Here is a 20,640-nt window from a genome sequence, read left to right on the forward strand (position 1 = left end):
TCTTTTCATACATTAAAAGTGTTGGGGTGAGATCCCTGTATTGGCAGCTGAGTATCTCCGTGAACTGGCAATTGGGAACGTATTGGAGGAAGTCACTACCTGTGCTGCATAATACCTGATTATTTCTGTTCTTTCTGAAGTTACCATCCTCTGTAGTTTCTCAATTTAGAACCAGGCAATAAAAATACACCAAGAAATAAACAGTGATTATGGCTTTATAAGAGTTCTGGGGCATTTTGTCCTCTTGAAATAGTGAGGCAATCAGCAAAGCTGTTTCTGTTTGACATGCATTCCCTAACTGGTACCGTTTCGTCCTCTGACTGCACAAGATGCTTTCTTATTCTTCATATGAAGAGTTTTCTTAGGGGTGACTGCATGTTCCTCATGGTGTACAGCAACACCTGGGCTAATGTAAAATAGGCTGGCTTGATAACCAGCAACAGCCTGTCTTTGGCACCACAGAGCTGTCTTTTGAACAGATCAAACTCATCTGTTGGGAGCTTTGGTATTATTGGTTCCCAGTTAAAACTGCCTGAGTATCATTTTCTACATTACACTGCACTGGGTAGAGTGCCCACACCCTGGCAGCAAACTGCCTTGCTGTGATTTTACCAGAGGATGTTGTGGAATCAGAAAGGTTGTGATAAGCAATAAATTGCCTTCTCAGTCAGAAACTCTGTTTAGCCCTTTAAAATGTCTTGGTTAATTTAGGGGAATTCAAGGGCAGTCTCCTGTCCTGAAAGGGGCATCTCTCTTACAACCCATTAAGGAGTGGTGGAGAACGCTGCCTAGAAGAGGATAGCGCTCCTGGCATAAACAGTAATGGGTAAAAGTCTGAGTGCAATACAGTAACTAATAGGTCTAGATCTGAATGTTATTCTTGTTTCTAAACAGTTGTAAGGAATAGTTTAGTGAGAGTTTGCTGCAAGAAAGGCTCAGCATGGGGATGCACACAGCTCCCTTTTGGCCATGGAAATGATTAACATAATTCCCTGAGCACAACTATTGCTCTCCTCAGTTCTCTGAGGAGAATCCAACCTCGAAGGAGGAGCCCATAAGAGCAAATGCTGCTTAGCTGGGGGTGTTGAGCTAGTAATGAGAACTTGTTTAAGTACCCACAGGAGAACCTAATGCAAACTGCTAGGACCTTGCTGGTAGGTATTAGGGCAAGTAAAGAATTGCTGTGCATGGAAAAGGAGCTGGAAACCAAACCCAGTGAAGGTTTTGAGGTTCAAATATTGAACTGAACCAAATGCTGTTAACTTCAGTGGGAGGAAAGCTTCCTGCTGGTGATAATGGACAGCAAATTTGCTTCTGGTTTTTTATGCTCTGATGCAGGTATAACTGCTTTTATTTTTACCCAACTCTAAAACACAGATCAGGAATACAGTGATGGCAAATCTGGAGCATTGTGGTCCACATTTACATGCAGTTGCCTCTTGCAAATACCTCTGGAGAATGCAGATAAGGTTGAAGAAATACAGCCCATATTAGAAGGTAGATGGAAATCCCCATGCAAGTAAAGCCTGTAGCACCAGGGGCTCATTTATCTTGCAGATCAGCCTCACAGCACGAAGGGCAATAGATTTTAAAGCAGCTGCACCGGCCTTACAGAGGTTACACTTGCAGCTCTTCCATTTGTATATGGAAAGGCATAATTACATGCCATATAATGCATTTTAGATTTGCACAAGTGAGAGCTCCTACACGCGTATCTGGGAAGCAAAGCTCCATGTGGAAACTGCTTGTGTGTTGCAGTCATTTTAGATCTAAAAGTGGTCACACACACATGCACAACAGAACTGCTTCAGCAAGCCAGCAGTGCTCATTACAGGGTATTGTGTCCATTCTTGTTAATTCTTGAGAAGCAGGGGCTGTGAATTCCAAAGCTGGATTTGATCACAGGAAAGGATTTGGAAAGGCAGCGTTCACACTGATTCCAGTGTGAGGTGCTTCCAGTGTTCACTGAGATCTCAGGTGTGCCTGCAGCCTGTTGCAGGGTGTCCCAGCAAATGAAACCTGGGATCTGTTTTAATCCTGCCCACAGACTTTGAGCATTCTGGTTCACCCTTCAGCAGCAGGGCTCCCCACAAGTAACTTGGCTGTTGTTCCTGCACATTGGATGGGTTTGTTTCTGGAAGCCGATTTCCCTTCAGAAATGGGGGTAATCATTTTCTCTTATTGAAGGCAAGTAAGGAACAAACACAGGTGGTTGTTGGGTGAAATCCACTACCAGTACTTAGAAAATGTTTTGATCCATTGCAAGTAAATGCTAAAGCAATTTGTCCAGCACCCAAAACAAGTGGTCATGCAGTTTCTCCTATATAGGTAGAGAACAAGACAAAATACCTTTGCATTTTGAAGACATGTTGCTTGCCCTTCCTTTGGTACAAGGCTTCAGCGAGGATCTTGCTTCGATGCCTGTAGATAACGTGCAGCACCTTCTGCTTTGAGTTTACTTTCTCACAAGTTTCGGGAGCTGCAAAAGGGAAAAGGGAGGGAGATGAGGACATGCACACAGAAGTGATGCTGCCAGCAGTGTCTCTTTCAGCAGAGCCTGGGACCACTGTATTTGACCTGTGTGTCTTTTGCAGGAGGAATCGGATGCCTCGGTCGCGACAGAGGACAGACACGGAAATGCCTTGATGCAGTGGAGATTTATAACCCTGATGGAGACTTCTGGAGGGATGGACCTCCAATGCCGTATCCCCTCCTCTCCTTACGGACAAACTCCACCAGTGCTGGCGCCGTGGAAGGGAAGCTCTACCTCTGTGGAGGATTTCATGGAGCAGGTACTAAGATGAGTCTGATGTTCTCTGTGTAGCTGGAATCGGTGTCACTGCACACACACTGACCTGATGACCGATCAACCCTGTCAGGTGGCACTGGCATGCACTGGAACGCCAGAGCTGATTCAGCCCTTTGGACTCCCAGCTCCCAGTGTCAATATGAATTGTGTTCTGTTTGCCCTTTGCTTTTTTCCTTAACAGAACATGAAAAATTAAGGATGTTTCTGGTCTGCACTAAACCTCTACAGCCTCATTAGAATTCTGCTGGATTTACATCCAGAGCTACTGAGATCAGGAGCTTAGTGTGTTATAGACATTAAACAACTTTGGTATATTTGTTGAAGATTAAGGTGCTATCCATCTGTCCTTAAACAAGCTATCTGGCTTTGCCTGTTTACTTACATGCTTTTCTAGATCTGTGTTGAAAAAGCTTGTGTATTCAATGAGTACTTCAGGTAGGGAACTAAACTTGTGTATTCAATGAGTACTTCAGGTAGGGAACTAAACTTGTGTATTCAATGAGTACTTCAGGTAGGGAACTAAACTTGTGTATTTAATGAGTACTTCAGGTAGGGAACTGAGATACAAAGAGACAAAAATTCCAGATCTGGTGAGTTGTAAGTAATCCTACCCCCATGGCCACCTTTCTTCTTGTAAGTCTTCTTCCTTCTGGCTGTTCTTAGCTCTATGTGAATCTCCAGTACTGCTAACCAGTATTTCTTTCATCATAAATGCAAAGAGTCTCAAAACAGGCACACTTAAGCTCCTCTGGTGTCACCCCAATTTCCTTTCTAGAAGAACGCAGCAATACAGATGCATTATCCACCGCTAATAAATGTCATGTCAGGTTCATTGTTGTCCACATGGCATCACTGGGTGATGTGTTCTTCGCGCTACACCGACCCCAGTTGTGCAGGCTGACTTGTACAACAAACCCTAAAGCTGCTGTTACTTTAAACTGATGATTTTCATCTAGTTCACAACTCGCCTTCCCTCTCTCTTCATGTGCTACTCTTTGAGGAAGCCGCTTCCTGGAAGCATTCATATGGCAGCTCTCTAACAAGCATGTTCTTCTGATGGAAGTTCTGTGACCTCAGGGCTATTATGGCTATGACACATCGCTGTGTTTCCATAGCAAACGCTCTGTCATCGTATTTGTCTCTTTCTCAGCAGTGCTACAAGAAATGCTCAGGTTAGTGGGTACAGATCTCAACAGGCTGCCCAGGGCAGTGGTGGAGTCACCATCCCTGGAGGGATTTGAAAGCTGTATAGGTGGTGCTTAGGGACATGGTTTAGTGGTGGAGCTGTCAGTGCTGGGTGAACGGTTGGCCTTGATGACCTTGAACATCTTTTCCAACCTAAAGAACTCTATGATCATTTGCACTGGCAAATGAAGCAATTTCAGTCAGGATGACTAACAGATCAGCATGAGGTTTTCTGCACAAAGAACCTTCAGAGCAATAAAAACACACGCTGCAAAATCCCACCACGTGCTGTCACTGAGTCACGACTGAAGAGTGGTAGTGCTGGGAGAGGTTGAAAGTGCCCCTCTGTATTTCAAGACAGCCATCTCCTGTCTAACATATCTCCTGTACGTTTATATAATGCTAGCTCAATGGGGTCCCCATTCACGATGGTACTAGTGTGCTCTGTATAATTATGTATAGAAATCCACTGCCCTAAAAGTGTTATTTAGATTGGAAAACAAGAACTCAAAGTTGGAAAATGCCAGTTTTGTGGTTACCTGTGCAACCCGAATTCTGACCCCCTACATGTGCATTTTGTATACTAGTGAAGAAATGGTATGTAATTGTGTGGTTACACATTGTTATGATCCATTAACAGGGGAGCCAAAATAAGATTCTCACTGTCAACTGTAATGATTCAGATGTATTCGCATGCTTGAGGAGTTGAGAGGAAGCTGTGCCTTAATGACAGACTTCTTAATGTGGCTTTCAAGTTATTAAAGCAAAAAGGCTTTCTAAATCTTTATGGCAATACATTTCTAGCTACCATCATCAAGAAAAAGATGGCTGGAGTCCACATGCTGGACCTAAAGAGGTTCTCTGGCTGTGTCTATCCCTGGTCCTGTGCCCTCTGCATCCTGAAAGAGCTCTCCAAAGCTGATCTGTTCTTTGGGGGTGAAGGGTGGACAGAGAGAGCGTATTTATTATCATTAAGGCCAGGTTGGATGGGGCTTGGAGCATCCTGCTCTAGTGGAAGCTGCCCCTGCCCATGGAAGGGGTTGGGACTGGATGAGGTTTAACGTCCCTTCCAAACCCAAACTGTTCCATGATTTCTGCCATAGGGGAACTTGGAAAGAATGGCTTGACTCTGCTCTTCCACAATTACAGCTGCTCAGCAGCTTCAGGATATTCCTGGAACAGCATGTGCTGCTGCTTCATAGCAGATAGGGTTATTTTGGAATGTGCTTGTTTGGTTTTAGTCTTTTGGGTTTCTTGGCATGTCCCTTTGGGTTTTGTGTGGGACGCAGACAAGAGGATATTCCAGTTTTACAAAGCATTGTAATTTAGTTTCAACCAAGAGGAGGTTTTGGAACAAGCCCGAGGCCCAGCTGTAGCCTCTGGGGTTTCTGCCTGGTGAAGGGCTGCTGGAAGAGTTGAAGAATGAGTGCTTCTCAAAAGAAGACAATAAGCCAAAATCACTGCTGCAGTGGGCAGTCTTAGCCAATGGATATAAGGGCCTGGCACCAGCTCCATGTGTGCTATAGATCAGAGTCTCAACTTGCCTTTGCGCTTGTTTAAACCCACCCTTGATCCAGCAGCATGAATGCTGACCTCCTAAGGACATTGTTGCACCTTAATTTTACTTATATGTGCCATGCTCTCTATGCCTTTCTGCACAAGTATTGGCCTGAATGGTTTATTAGAGACCAGAGATGCTGCGCACAAACATAAAGCTGAAAAGCAGCTGTCAACTGCTCAAAGGGCCTTCAATTTGGATGAATAGATGAGTACTGCTTGGCTACATACTGAGTCCTATGTGACACTTGAAAGCCTGTGATGGCAGGATTCCCACCCCATATATATTGCCTCTCACAAATCCTTGTCTGCTTATAGGAGGACAAGTGGTACAGCCCCAACAGCATCCTCAGCAGCAGAGGAAGAGAAGCTGCAGCTACTTAAAGTCTCCATGGGGAAGTCAGCTGAGGGCAGTAATGCAGAGCACAGCCTCTCTAAAGGATGCCTGGGCTCCAAAGTGTGTCCAAGCTTCTTCTGATCTACAAGGAATGCTGCCCAGTGTTGAGCTCTGTTGGTAAACACAGCCTGTAAGACTGCCCTTGCTGAGGATTCCTCAAGTTTAGGAGCTTGCTCAAAGCCTGGCCATGAAAGAGGAAAGGGGATTAGCTCAGCTGAAGTTTAGACACTTATCTGGGCTGCCTACACTAAGACCATAGTGACCCCAGGCTCCCTGCAGCACATGGAGAAGCAGAGACACTGCCAGAAGGAGATTCAGGTCCTTGGTGCTTTGTACCTGCTCTGAAAGACCTGAAGGCAATTCGGAGCCCTGAGGACCTCTCTTGTCTCTTAATGCTCTGTGTTTTGATCAGGAAATGCGGGATTCTAACCTGACTTACTGAAGGCAAACACGTAAGGAGCTTGGTGTCTATGGTTAGATGGGAGAACCCACTCTGAGACCTCTGTGTTGTATCACTAGCTGACAAATGTTCTTATGATCACGATAAGTACCCAAAAAAATAACTTCTGTTTGTTTTGAATTTGTTTCCCCAGCAAAATCTGCAGAAGTTCATCTGTTTGCCTGTAGTTTATGAATTGGCTCCTTTTCCATGAAACCATTATGGCAAATAGGAACCATTAATCTGCTTCTCCCTGACAATCAGCTCCAGCTCTTTACTGTTAGAATACAGTGCTGTTTCCTGCTGTAACTATGGGTTTTAAACCAGCCAGTGCAGCCTGACTGTACAGTGTTCCCACTGACATGGCCTATTTCCTTTGCCTTTCCATAAGACTAACCCTGCCCCTTGCACAGGCTGACAGCTATTAATTAACACTGCCCAGTGCAGTGCAGAAGCATCCTCATTAGTGTTCCTCCCTGAAGGAGGGGGGAGCAGCTCTTCAGGTATGCAGCATCACACGTGCTTGGAAAACGCCTGCCAGCTCAGGTTCCCTTTCTTTTTGACTGCTTCTGAGTGTTATAAATACCTTTTTTCCTGGTGAAAATAATGCAGGCAAGGCTGTGTGCCTGACTGCTGGGACTGTGTCATCTGCTGTCAGCTTGAGGAGGCACGTGTTAGTTGATTTTGTGTTGTTACTGCACTAAAGTGGATCCTGTAGCCTGTTTCGGGGGGCTGCGGGTTGTACCTTTGTTTAGTTTCTGATCGTAGTTGTTGGTCCAGCTGCCTGTTTCACAGATTTGAATTAATAAATCCAAATACAGAGTTGATTGGGTTTTTTAATGTGATGCATCCTGGCCTGTATCAGTGCTACTGTGACCAGAAGGACCAGGGCAGTGATTGTCCCCCTGTGCTGGGCACTGCTGAGGCTGCACCTCAAATCCTGTGTTCAGCTGTGGGCCCCTCACTACAAGAGAGACATTGAGGTGCTGGAGTGGGGCCAGTGAAGGGCAATGGAGCTGGTGCAGGGCCTGGAGCACAAGTGTGATAGGGAATGGCTAGGGACCTGGGTGGTTCAGTCTCGAGAAGAGAAGGCTCAGGGGGACCTTATTGCTCCCTACAACTGCCTGACAGGAGGATGGAGCCAGGAGGGGACTGGTCTTTGCTCCCACCTCAATGCAAAATAGGAAATGCTTAGCAGGTATGCAGTAGGCAACACATTGCTTAAAGTCTAATGATTTTGTCAGCTAATGGCACTTGATGTAGAGCTGTCTTTCTCTGCACTGGAAATTTTGCCATACCCCTCCAAATGTGGTTTATAGCAGAGAAGATAAATGTACTGCTTCCCTACTGTATGTGTTGAGAAACTCGGTGCTGTGTTTAGCATCATGTGTGGGACCAGGGCTGCTCAACACCATTTCTGTTATTTAGTGCTTTATAACACCAAGCAGAGCTTAACTTTTTATTTAAGGGGTGTTACAGTCAGAGGAAGGGGAAAAGGAAGAAATATCATTGAACTTGGCATACAACAATCTCCATTTTGTGTTTGCGGCTGATAGCCAAGACAGGGGATAGTGACACTGGGTCCTACAAGCTATGCCGTTCTACATCTACAAATGAGATATTTATTTACCCTATATTCGTTTTCTCTTCCTTCTCATTTGCATAAACATCCTCATTTCCATAAACTGCAATCCATACATTGTAATAGAGCGGCACTGCTTGGGGCAGTGCAGAACTGTGTAGTAATTACTGTATTCCAGCTGAGCTAATGAGTTTGTATCTCCACGCCATCCCCTCCTGACAGTGGACTAGCTTAATAGTTATTTATTTTGACTAATCTCCCAGAAAGGCTGCTCCCTCTAGTCTCCTCCATTATGTGATTTAGATGGCGAATCATTCTAATGCTTGTTTTTTATTATAGTGGTTATGGAACATTACTGGAATCAAATTAAATTTAGACATATTAAGGAGTCTGGCACAGTAAATACTGCACTTGTGAAGTTTGGGGGTTGAAGGATTGGAGCAAAACCTGTTTCTCCAGCACCTTCCCATGTTCCCAGCTAAATAAAGCAGAGGAGCAAACCCCGGGCTGCCTATCTGCAGCACTGTTTGTTTGCCTCTGTTAACATTTACCGGGCAGCAATGAATAATTGAAGTTCTCCTGCCCACAATTGTTACCATTTGGATAAATACCCCCATGAAAGGAAGGGTTCAGGGGCCCTGTGTTTAGCTCTGCCGCATCTCTCCAGCCCACAGAATGCTACCTGACCTTTTGCCTAATTCTCCTCCAGTGGGAGAGAGCAGGAGAGACCTTCCTGGGAAGGGCAGCCCATTTACCCTGCTCATTAGCCAGAGCCTTGCTGATGGCAGTAAGTCCAGTGCAGGTCAGGGAATTGATGGGGTCTGAAGCAAGCATCTGCTTCAGCAAGCATCTGCTTGCTTCAGATCCATGTTCAATGTGCTGTGTGACAGCACTGGGTTAGCAATTCAGTCCTGCTGCTTATGAAGGCTCATGGTTTATAAAGGGTTAATGAGTGATTAATTGATATTTCTATACATGCTAATTAATTGCTGAAGAGGTCAGCAGGTTGTTTAGAAACATGGCTTGTAGCCATGTATGACATCAGAACTGCAAGTCATGCACATAGTCCAAACATGCTTTAAATCCTTTATTAATCATGTATTAACCCATTGCAAGGCATTTAGAAGCAGTATCTCAGGATGGTCTGAGATGGGTCATTCTTACTCTGATCTTCTCAGTTCTTACTTGCATGAACGGTGCGTTGACTCCAAGAGACTGATCCTGCTGCGGTGATCTGTGATCCTGCCGTCACCTGCAGCACAAACAGGGTCAGTGCTTGTCAGATTATGTCTGAATGGGGTCATCCCTATGAACAACAGGCAAAATCAGTCCCAAGAAAAACAGCTGAAGTAACTGAATTAGAGGTTCCTTCCTGTAGACCTCCCATTCTTTTATATATATAATTAATATATTAACTATATAAATATAATTAACAATTAATATATAATTAATATATTAATTTTAATATATATTGATTCGTGAGTGAATGGGTGGATCATGAAACCATGGTCCTGAGCAATGACACAGCAGAACACGAGGACAGAGGTCCTGGCTATGAGAGTCAATCTCTTACCTTACTCCATGCAGGTGCTCTGAAAACAGTAAGCTACCGCAGTTGTAAATCCAAGCCTCAACCTGCCTCCCAGCTTTCACTGTGCCTGGGATACACTGCCTTGACACTTAGCATCGTGAAGGCTGGCCAGCATGTTAAACAGCCAGGGCAGGTTCCCTCTCCTGTGTATTCTCTGCCTGCTCCTGCCTACAGGCACAGATGATGGATGTACTCGCTGTGTGATGCTAGCAGGGCTGGTGGAGCGAGGGGGCAGCTCACACACACAAATGGGACCGAAGGCCATGGACTTGATGAACTTATGCTTTTTCCTACTGCAAATGAGGAGGCAGGACATCTGGTGGTAATGATCTAAATGCGCTTTTAGCTCATCGCAGCACAAATGTGAATTCCCAAGTCACCTAACTCCATATCATGTAATTATGAAAGCAGCTATTAGTGGCAAGACAGATAAGTAGCAGAGGCCAGTCCCATATGCTTAAAATCATTCTCTGGTACAGATAATGGTGTGCAAAACCCAGTACAAACCAGCAACAGCGGCTGAACTGCTTCAAGGCAGCTCTTGGGTGGCCTTTGGGGGACAAGAACTGGGGAAGCCAGTGCAAGAAGCATCTGAATATACAGTGTGGGGACTGCTGAGGAGCTGGAAAACACCTTGTGATGTCCCGGTCCTTTTTTTTCCATGGGAAAAGCAGAACAGGCAGCTAGCAGTTCAACCACCTCAGGTTTCGTGTCTTTTATAAGCTGATTGATGGTGGAAGAAGATAGAGCCAGATTTAACTCCAGTGAACTAAAATTCAGCATGCCTGTATTTGAGTTCAGTGCTCTGGACACTAAACAAGCTATAGCAGAGTGGATTTACTTGTATTGGCTTGCAAACCTAATAGCTGCATGGTTAATAGTCATGGATGACTTATAGATTTCCTACCTGTTAAGTATGTTGCTTAATTCTTTAGCATCTGCCCCCCTTTAACCCTCCCAACCCCGAATCTAATAATTGTATCTGAATGTTTGGTTCCAAATAAAAGAGAGAAAGCACAGTCAAAAAAAGCCCAAAAGTGGTAATAAATGTTCACGTGGGAAGTTGTTCCTCCACCCTCCAAACCACAACTGGAATGCAGTTAAAATATAAAGCCAAAAAAGCAGACCAAGTATTTGTTGCCTGCAGTCGTAGTGGGGTCTTTCCAAGAATGGTTCACACTGATTTATGGTCAATCCTGATTCAAATGGCAGGAGAAAACTTGCAGCATGGAATGAAGTCTGGCCATATTTGGGGAGTGAATCATAAACCCTTTAGGGAAAGCAGGGTTGTGTGTATGTGCAGGCAGTCACTCAGTGCAAATCCAGCATTTTGCTGCGGGTTTTCTGCACATTCAAGGAAGAATTTCATACAAAAAAAAAAACCTGTGGGAAAAGTTTTGTTTAGAGAGAATATATATGATAGAATATAATTTGGAATATAATAGAGAATTTACAGATTAGGCTCATTTTGCCTTCAGCCTGCTATATACTTGCATATATGAAATACAATCTTAGCATTTATAAATTAAACACTTTCAGGTATAACTCCAGTTCTTTCACTGGGAAAAGATGGTTTGTAGGCTCAGTGTTAGCCTTCAGTCTGCACTTGTACATAGAAGAGGCATAACTCTGCCAAAAGAGATCTGGCTTTCTTTTAACATACCACGATTTCCCATGGGGATAAACTTAGGCTGGAATTCACGTTCCCTACACTGCTCTAGCCTTATCCTTGCCTGAAGAAGAGTAAACCAGATTATTAGAAACGCTGTTGTATTGCTTGAAAACGTTCTGTCTTAGGGTTAGGTTTGTACTGCCTGAGTTATTCTAACATAAAGTGGTTTAATGCCCTTGCAGGAAAACATAGTGTGAAGGCTCCTTAAAACTCCTCATGATCAAACAAGGAGGTGCACAAAAATGCTGCCTTGATTTGTAGGGGAAAATGAAAGCCTTTGGAAAGGAGGGAAATGCTTTCCTTAGCTGAGGTGGCTGTCTGGCAAGTGATGCAGAATAATGCCATGCATGACGGGGTTCTGAGGGCTGGCTTTTTAAGCAGGTAATCTGTGTAATTCTTGTTGTAGATGTGACGTTATTCTCCTGTACAAAACTGGCTGCTAAGATATTGCCTTAGAAAAAAAAAATAAAGGCGATTGAATAGATTGAACCAATGAGCCAGAATATGGAATTCTTTGTGTCTTCCACCTGAAAACTGTTTATTGGGGTGAAAGCCCAAATCCAGTGTTACAGCCTGGAATCAAAGATGGTGTTCCCTTTGAAAATATTACCTGTTCTGTTGTCCTAACCAAGAAAGGGACTAGGAAAAAGGCTTCAGGATTGAGGTCCTTTGACTCATTTCTCTTTAAAAAAGAAAGGGGGATGTAATTGGGATCTGGTTTTTTTCCTGGAGGATGCCTATTTTGAGCAGTGCTTTTCCTCACATGAACTTTCTCATCCAAAGGGTGCTGCCTCCTTTCATGTTCAACAAGATAAGACGAGAGAAATGATTGCTTCTCTTATTCCAGCAACATCCTCCCATTATCTCCCAAGGGTTAGGCACTAACTAGGGTTAGTTTCCATGTGCTCGGAAGCAGAATTTGTAGCATGGAACAAACCCAGTTTCAACATCCCACAGAAAGGGGAAACAAGGGACATGAAAGGTTGGGAGTCACTAAGGTCAGGAAAAAACACAGCAAGGCTTTAAGGAAGGGTTGTTGAACCTGCCTTTTAATGTTTTAATTATGATTTCTTCCTTGTCGAGTGTTGCAGTCACCCACAGAAGGTCTCGGTTCCAGCTCTGGATGTTTTTTTTTCCCCTCTGATTGTCTTGTTTTTGTCATCATCCATGCCAAAGAAAATCCAGGCGTCAAAATTCATTGCGCAAAGGGGATGATCTGATAACCAATACACGACTGGAGCCTCCCATGTCACAGCTTAGGTCTGTTTGTGCCTCTGTGTTTGCCTCTTTGGAGAAACCTGTTCGCTCGCAGGATCAAACAGAAATCAGCTCTTTGCTGGCACTGGCACATGGTATTTGTCTGCAGCTTCAGTCAGACCTCCTCTCCTCACATGGAACTGCACTATTAGTATTGTGCTGTCTCCCCTTTTGGGTGGGTGCAGCCTTCCCATGTTTTATTATTACTATTATTCTTATCCTTTATAAGCAAGCCATCATGACCATTGTTTTACACTCTATGAGCAGCAGAAGGAAATGGGACAAGGACTGTTTAGATCAAGGTAAATCCTGAAATCATGGGACCTAAACCACAACAGCACTACCTTAGGGGTACTAAACCCTCAGGGTGGCTGTCCTCTGGAGGAGTGTGTGCTCTGTGGTTCCAGCATCAGAAGCGGTGTATGCTGCTGGGTGCTCTGTATTTCATTCTTTTCCTCCTCTTCAGTCCTTTGCCGTTTGTTCCACAGGACAGTGTCCAAAGGAGATACAGTCCACAGATATGAAAGATAGGATTGGTGGTTGTTTTGGTTTTTAAAGAAGCTTTCTAGAAGGGATAGTTGAATGGGAACCGGTGAAGTTCAGCCTATCACCACTCTTGTGATATCCCTGGATTCATAAATCAGTGCTGAGTATTCAATGTTTCTTGCTCTGATGGTTCTTATCCTGGTACCTGTGATGTGTCAGGGCTTTGGAAGTCTCAGAGACCTGTCTTTTAATACAATCTGTCCAGAAATTCATCAGAAGGAAGCTGACAGCAAAGCATGTGTGTGTCCTTAGCTCAAAGTAAGAAAAGCTTAGACTAAGCTTACTTGATGTGAGAAAGCAGCTTCAAGATTAAAAGGGAGCAGAAACGAAAAGCACTCTTAGACACCTTTTATTTTTAGGAGAGAACTTGGCTTTGAGTAACAAGTGTTGGAGAGTTCAGGACTTTTGTTAGCAAAGAAAGATTTTGTGTTTGTGTGAGTTTAATATAGCACTGCTGCTTGACAGCTATGGCTCTGCTGCATGGTGAGTCTTTTTTTGTTAGTCTCAGTAAAACGACGCTTGTCTTGAGCTTGGCTGTGATTTAAGGGTGTTCTTTTAACCTGACTGTTCATGACAAATTCCTCAGCACTTCAGCTAAAGGGCATTTGAAGCCCTGGAGGTTTCTTTCTGTCTTTATTTCTTCCCAAATCACAGGATGTCCAGACTTCGCACACAAGCCATAGTATTGGAGTGCTTCCAGCAGCCTGAGAGCTGTGTTTTACTTGGGGAAAACAAAAGACAACATGCTGCACATAGGCATACTCATTAACAATAGGCAATACTCTGCCTTTAGAATATGAGCTTTTGACAACTGGTTGCACAATGAAATGCCACCTGCATACTCGTACCAGGATGGAGCACTTGATGCTTTTGTCCCTGCAGCTGCACCTGAAGCCGGAGTATGAGGACCGAACGCACTGTGCAGATCTCCATCTGCACTGTTTCATTCACGTTTACATCTCACATGTCCTTTGAACGGTGTAGCTGCTCCTACCACAGAAACTCCCTTTTCATTGCCACCTTGCAGAGCAGTCATCGTAACTGCGCAAACCTCTTTGGTCCAGCTTGACTTGGCTCCTGATTTCTGCCATTGTTGCTTCTGTTTTTCAGCTCGTCATGAAGTTATCACCAAAGAGATCCTCGAGCTGGATCCCTGGGAGAACCAGTGGAATGTGGTGGCCGTCAATGCCCTCATGCACGACAGCTATGACGTTTGCCTGGTGGCGCGGCTGAACCCACGGGATCTTATTCCTCCTCCCCCAGATTTAGTGGACCAGTAAAGCTCAGTGACCCCAGGTTCTGCAGACACTGAAGGATTTGGAGAGGCAAGCACTGTGTTGGCTGTGGGTGACAGCCAAGTCCCTCGGAGAGGAACTGGTAACACACTTACGGACCCAGTTGCCTTTGAGCTGATGATGCCCAATTTGCTAGTTCTGGTACTCTGGACAAGTTGTAACAAGCATGAACTTGAGTGGTACGAATCAGTGACCGGTTCCTAAGGTCTTAACCACTCAGGTTGCTAAACACCGTTGTGGGCATAAGATCAAGGGGCAAACTCTGCTTTTAAATGTCTTTAAGCATAATCAGTAGAAAGCTCTTCCAATTGATCGTCCAATATTGGAAACTCTGTTGAACTCTTCTTGTTACTGCAAGGGAAAGAGAATCTTGTTCTATTTTCTCCATGGAGCTCTCAACACAGCTGGAAGCAACGCTCTGGAGTTAAGTGTTTCCTTGTGAAACCACGGTTCGACTATTTTGCTTCTTTCGCTTTTCTTTTAAGGAAGAATATTTTAAAAGCTTGGTTTTGTCTTTGGTCTCTGCTCTGTGGCCTGTTCCTGACAACTCAAATCCTCTTGCAGCTTAGAGACTGAGTGAATTTACTGGATTCCGCTCTCTGAAAGACAGGCTACTTGGAATAGCCCAGTGGGAAAAGGGGGGCTTTTCTAGGCTTCCATCAGTCATATTTGACCAGATACATGGAACACAGACTCCTCTATTAAATGTTTATTCCAGTAGTGTGCTGGCTGTTTCTTTCCCACTTCATAGGTTTGCTTTTTAGACTGATCTTTAATGAGCTGGATGGAAGGAAAGGATGTATCCTGGAATGTCTGTCTTGATAACAGAGGAGAGTGATTGCATACGGTTTATCCACTGGCCTTGCTTGAGCTGTGGTGAGCAGCAATAGGTTTTCATGCATCGAGCATAGCTGTTCCTGCTGCCCACAGGTTTTAATGGTTAGCAGGGAATCTGCTATGTCTGCCTCCGTTCCTGCCCAAGTCCAAACATGTAGCACTATATGTCAAGCAGGGAATTGTTTTCTTCTGGGTTATATATCCAGAACAGGGGCATTAACTCCATAGTTTTGTGGGGCCCCAATGTAGTTTGTGGGTTACCCTTGGGGTGACTACAATTTCTAAAGCAATACTTGGAAATGAAAGCTTGCCTGAGGAAGAAGCAGAGAGCATGCTTATTGAGAGGGATAGAGCTTAGCCAAAATCCTCCTGAGAGTATATGAATACTGTATGTCTGACATGTCCATGGGTAGTCTCACATTGCTGGGAAACTCCTTAAGAGTCTTAATTTCCTCTATTACAAATCCTGATGCTAAAGAAAAACATTAGGGAATAGGCATTCTCCAAGCTTTTGAGTTCCACTGAAACAACAGTTCAGCCCCATTCTGTGTGAGCAGTAGTTAGCTGAGCGTTTAATCAAGGCAGTCTTTATGATCCATGATTCTAGTATGCAAACAGCACCCACTAGTTAACTGAATGGGGGGAATATTAAGCAAGCCTTCAGTCGATATGCTGAAGTGCATCACTAGTTGCCAAATATGAAGGAAGATGTTGGAGAGGTAGACGGCCATGCGGCACATGGGAGTAAAGCAAGAAATGAAATGCTTGCTTTTATATATTTCATCATTAAAAAAGCTAATTGAAGCTTTTCATTTTATCCCCAGCTAATGTCTTATTTCAAAGTTGTCCACGTATGACTGATTTTCATAAGGATCCCTGTAGAGCTCTCATCTCTGTTTTCATGCACGTGGTGTTAGGAAGTGCCCACATATGTCAAGCCTCAGGTGTCTGACTACCAGCCCTCAGGTATCACTGCTGTGATTGCCTGTGGCTCAGTCCCTGCCCATGCCAGGCACACACACACACACACACACACACACACACACACACACACACACACACACACACAACTTATGGGGCAGTCTCTGTATCATCTTCCAGCTCTATTATGCCACTCAGCCTTGATTCACCACCAGAAAATTGCCTTGGTGCACACAGAGCTGTCACTCCAGCACTCCTAAATGTGCTCCAGGTAAGAGGCTTAGGGGGAATCAAAACTGAGAGGCTGGCAATGGGGATGAGAGGAGCTCCCAGGATGCCATAGCACACAGTAGAGGCAATGTGGGATGGGATGATCCTCCCCATCTCTTCTTGAAATGTGTGATAAGATGCTCTATTTCCTGAAAAGCAAATGCCGGAATAGTTATTTTTACTATATATTAAAATATATTCAAGAAGATCTATATTGTTTTTCTGCTGATCTGGATGACAACGACATTCTTTTAATAAGCTGTTTATAGAGTGATTGCTGTCTTAGCTGCAGTGATGGTCTGTTCCCAGGCTGCCCTCCTCATGGATTATGTAGCTCCTGTGAAGATGGGTTTCATGAATCACAATGCTTTGAATCACCAGGGCAGGACTGCAGTTACTCCTCTGCAAATTTCTGTGGCTCTCCCTCCAGCTTCTGAGTGGACTCCAGCTTCGGCTTCAAAGCAAAACTATTTCACCCCCAGTTGTGCTCAGCTGGAATCAGTCCGTTTGCAGTTTCCCATCATTTGATGTGTTGAGGTTGAAAGCAAAGGAAATACTGGAAAATGGGTAAAATATACATGGAATGTACATGGAAGCACACTTCCTTTCTTGGCGAATGCCTCCTCTGTATTCACTGCCCTGCCTGGGTGTCTGATGGAATGATTTACTAATGACCTTTGATTGCAGCCACAGCGAAGGCCAGGCCAGAGCGGAGAGAAGCAGCATGGAGCAGAGCTGTGGCTCCAGACAGCCTGGCCTGCCCCAGCAAGGAAACGACCTTCAAATGAGATGCATGTGAGTATTCCAGGATGTGTGCTCTGTGTGTTCTATATGCATGTGTATAGCATCATTTTTAGAAGTTCTTCACTGACAGCAATAAAAGGGTTTCTTTAACACATACCTGGTAACTCTGTCTTCTGCATAACTCATTGAAGTACTTCAAAACGTGATGGTCTTTAAATATATGGAACTATTCCAAGCCTCAAGTCAAAAAGAACCTTAAATTCCTTGCTGTGCTAAGGAAGAACTGGGGAAATATTCTAGTTCTCACCTCTGTCTCCTTCCTCCTCCAACTTTCTGCTAGTTGCAGTGTCTCCCTTAGAAGCTCAAAGTCCTCTTGGAAGCTTTGTGCAAGCCTTTCTGTTTCTCTTCCCCTAACCCTATTTCTGACCTGCCCTTAAACTTCTTTTTCTCTTCATTTCCCCAGCAGATGGGAGCAGCAACTCTGTCCTCACCAGGCTCCAGACTTCAGAAACCTATGGCACCAGCAACAAATCAGCTTCGAAGGACAGACCATACCAGCTCCCTGGATCTGAGGGCATCTTTGAGCAGGTTCTACCCTCAGCCCAAGTTCTGTGGTTGTCTCCTTGCAAACAAAACCTTCCTGGTCCTCTGGCTACAATAGGCATCGGAAGGCAGGTGGGCTGCATTCTGCTTGGTCCTCCTGCTGTCTTGCTGTGTGATGCTGGTGAGTTTGGCATGAAATGCCTCACATACTGTGTGTGCCACAGCCATAAGGATTGCAGCGCAAGCCATCAGCATTATCTCTAATTCCTGAACACCAGTTGCTACGAAAGCTGTCTGAAGCACAGAGGAAGGCATCTTCGTTATTGCATTATAACTCACGTCTTGAAGCTGGATTTTCTCCTGCAGTCAGGCCAGAACCTGCTCTCTAATTTGTCAGGTTTTAGGTTTGGTAATCTTTATCCACTTCGGCCTTTTCTAGTCATTCTTTATACGAGTGCAAGTGACTCCACAGGCTTGTCTAGAGATGCATCATCCCAACTGGCCTCCCAAGGCTGCTGCCTTTTCATTACCAAGGTTGAAGTACAGCTCCTAAAGTGCCAGTCAGCTGCGCTGCTTTATTTCTCTCATTCAGCAACTTCATAGTAGAGGAAATATATTTTATCCATACATGCAGTAATGTGAGAGGAAACCACTTCCCACATACACAAATTCCTGACTCATTCCTTTCAAATGTGGCTGAAACAACTGCTGAATCCAACATAAAAAGCAATGATACTCATTCAATAGGCTTTTCCAGCTTTCCAGTAGGAGGAGGAGGATCACAGAGAGATGTCTTGTAGCAAGAATACAGATTGGATTGGAATCACCGGGCAATGGGGATTATTTCCAGTTCCATTACTCTGATTGTTAGCCTTGGGCATCTGATCTCTGCACCTAGGTTTACCCATGTAAAATAGTCATAATAATCCATCTTGCTCATGTTGTTGGTCGGACCCTGCTGTGGTTTTAGAGGGGGTGGCTCACAGATGCCTGCAGCGTCATGTTGAGTATTATAAAGTATTATAGAGTGGAAAAATAGTAACATCGCACTGCTGTCACCCCCCTGATTTTTGGTAACATGGTTGTCCAGAAACTGAGCCTTCCAGAAACTGGGAGAGGTTGGATGTTTGCACCTAGTAAGGTTAGTTTGTTTGCTCCCTCATAGAAAAGCAACAGCAGGTATCTAATTGTGTAATAGGTTCAGCAGCGGCAGCAGAAGCGCTGGGCTATTGCATGTGCCTTCCTAGCTCGTCACACCTCTACGCAGGCAGAATTAATCTCAGTAAATTGAGAGGTCACTGATTGAGGCTGAATTTGAGCAGCAGTAATTAGGAGAATGAGTGAACTGTGTATTTCTCAGAGCAGATTTGATTTAATACATTACGCTGCTTGGACGGCTGCAGTTGTGGCGAAGGGAAAGAAGAGAAGGTGCTTTACAGAAGTGTAGTAGGTTTACTGGGTAACTGAGAGCTAAATTTAGATGATCTATCACAGCTTTGACGGGGAAGCTTCAACCCCCGGGGATTGCCGTCACGACTCTGTAGGCATTCAACCAGCCACTAAAGCACTGTTGCATCCAAGCCATCCCCTACAGAATATGCATAAGTGGGTTTTAGGATCTTGTTCAAGTGTAAACAATGTGGCATCTACTCGCTGAGTTATTGAACTGATCCTAGGGATTATGTTCCCTTCCCCACCAGCGTGCATGAGTAAATAATCTGAGTTGAACTGACAAGCAATGTATCGTACTTCCTGACAGGTAATTTATAATGCATAAGGCCTGAGATTCCAAAACCCATTGGTAGGGCAAGTTTTGCAGGGTAGAGAATGTTTGTTACTAAGCTGTGAGTGTGCTGGCATCTCCCTGCAGTTAAAAAACCCCAACGAAACAACAAAGTGAATGCATATGGAGCAGCCACAGCTTCTCTGGGCAACCTGTGCCAGCTCCTCAGCACCCTCACAGCAAAGAATTTCCTTCTATCTAATAAGGTGTGTGCTGATAGCAAAGCTACGGCCATGCTGCAGTTGTGAGATGTGATTTTAAGCTGAATGGATGTACCCAAGCCGGATCTCATGATTAGCAGTGAAGATTCAATAGTCCAGGTGGCAGCTGCCCTAAGCAATTCAGTGTGAGCTCTGGCTGGCTTGGACAGCCCATGCTGAAGCCCAAGCTGTTGCATGCTCACTGCTCTCATTAATGATCAGTCTCCACTAAAGCTAAGCAAGGTATTCACTCACGTTGCAGGCAGAACTCCTAAATGAGTATGAAAAGGATTAAACCTGTAGTTCAGCTGCAGAACTTGACAAAGTCTTTTGCAGCCAGGCCATGTCATGGTCCATGCTGCCATGAAGCTCAGAACTCCCTGTACTGGCACAGCACAAAGAGAGGCAGGAAAAAGCACCCGCTGACAGGTGTGTGATGCCAGCACTGCCACTTGGAAACGTACTCATCCAACTGGGGGTTAATGCTTCAGCAGTCACCTCAGCTCTGAAGCTACCTGCTGCAAAGCCTGCTCTTTGGAGTGCTCCAAGGGGACAACTATCAAAGATTATGCAAAGATTGGTAATTGCTGCAAAGCCCTGTCGTGAGTCATGCTTTAAGAGCTTACTGCTTGATGGCTTCTCGTGCTCTTATATAAAATGCCAAATGGCATATGAGCAGAACCATGGGGTAGGAAGCTCACCCTTTCCCATATTCATAGCTGATAAAACCTTCCCAAAGGCTTTTGTTTGGTACTTTTCAAACTGGATTAAGGATCCACCCCTGCTCAGCGCTGCAGCACGGAGCAGTCATCTGATGCACAGCATAACAGTTACCTTGCCAGGAAATTTGCTGTCCTAATGCTGCTGTCCTAAGCAGCTCAATCTTGAACCCGATTTCTTTGTTTCTGATCTGGGGCAAGCTGCTGTAACAGAAATGTTCACTAAGGACCGCTAAGCCGCTTGGCATGGCTCGCAAACCCCTGTTAACTGTTTTCTTGCTCTTCCCACTTGG

At 44.6% G+C, this 20,640-nt stretch overlaps 2 protein-coding genes across 2 annotated transcripts in view; one reads left to right on the plus strand and one right to left on the minus strand.

Annotated features, from left to right (window-relative positions):
* The window catches only part of MGLL (monoglyceride lipase), an 84,009-nt gene extending 81,320 nt beyond the window's left edge, over positions 1-2,689 (minus strand). Inside the window, exons 1-2 of the mRNA XM_057417519.1 lie at positions 2,578-2,689; positions 2,350-2,479 (exon numbers count right to left, since the gene is read on the minus strand). Coding sequence (XP_057273502.1) covers positions 2,350-2,368 — 19 coding nt within the window. The 5' untranslated portion in view covers positions 2,369-2,479; positions 2,578-2,689. The remainder of the gene's footprint in view (positions 1-2,349; positions 2,480-2,577) is intronic.
* The window catches only part of KBTBD12 (kelch repeat and BTB domain containing 12), a 32,619-nt gene extending 18,215 nt beyond the window's left edge, over positions 1-14,404 (plus strand). The window contains exons 5-6 of the mRNA XM_057417516.1: positions 2,595-2,792; positions 14,146-14,404. Coding sequence (XP_057273499.1) covers positions 2,595-2,792; positions 14,146-14,315 — 368 coding nt within the window. The 3' untranslated portion in view covers positions 14,316-14,404. The remainder of the gene's footprint in view (positions 1-2,594; positions 2,793-14,145) is intronic.
* Positions 14,405-20,640: the final 6,236 nt, after the last annotated feature.

The sequence above is a fragment of the Pezoporus wallicus genome, unplaced genomic scaffold, assembly GCF_028554395.1.
Source record: "Pezoporus wallicus isolate ANWC-B61680 ecotype Strahan unplaced genomic scaffold, APGP_CSIRO_Pwel_v1 contig_8542, whole genome shotgun sequence".
Classification (NCBI taxonomy): Eukaryota; Metazoa; Chordata; class Aves; order Psittaciformes; family Psittacidae; genus Pezoporus; species Pezoporus wallicus.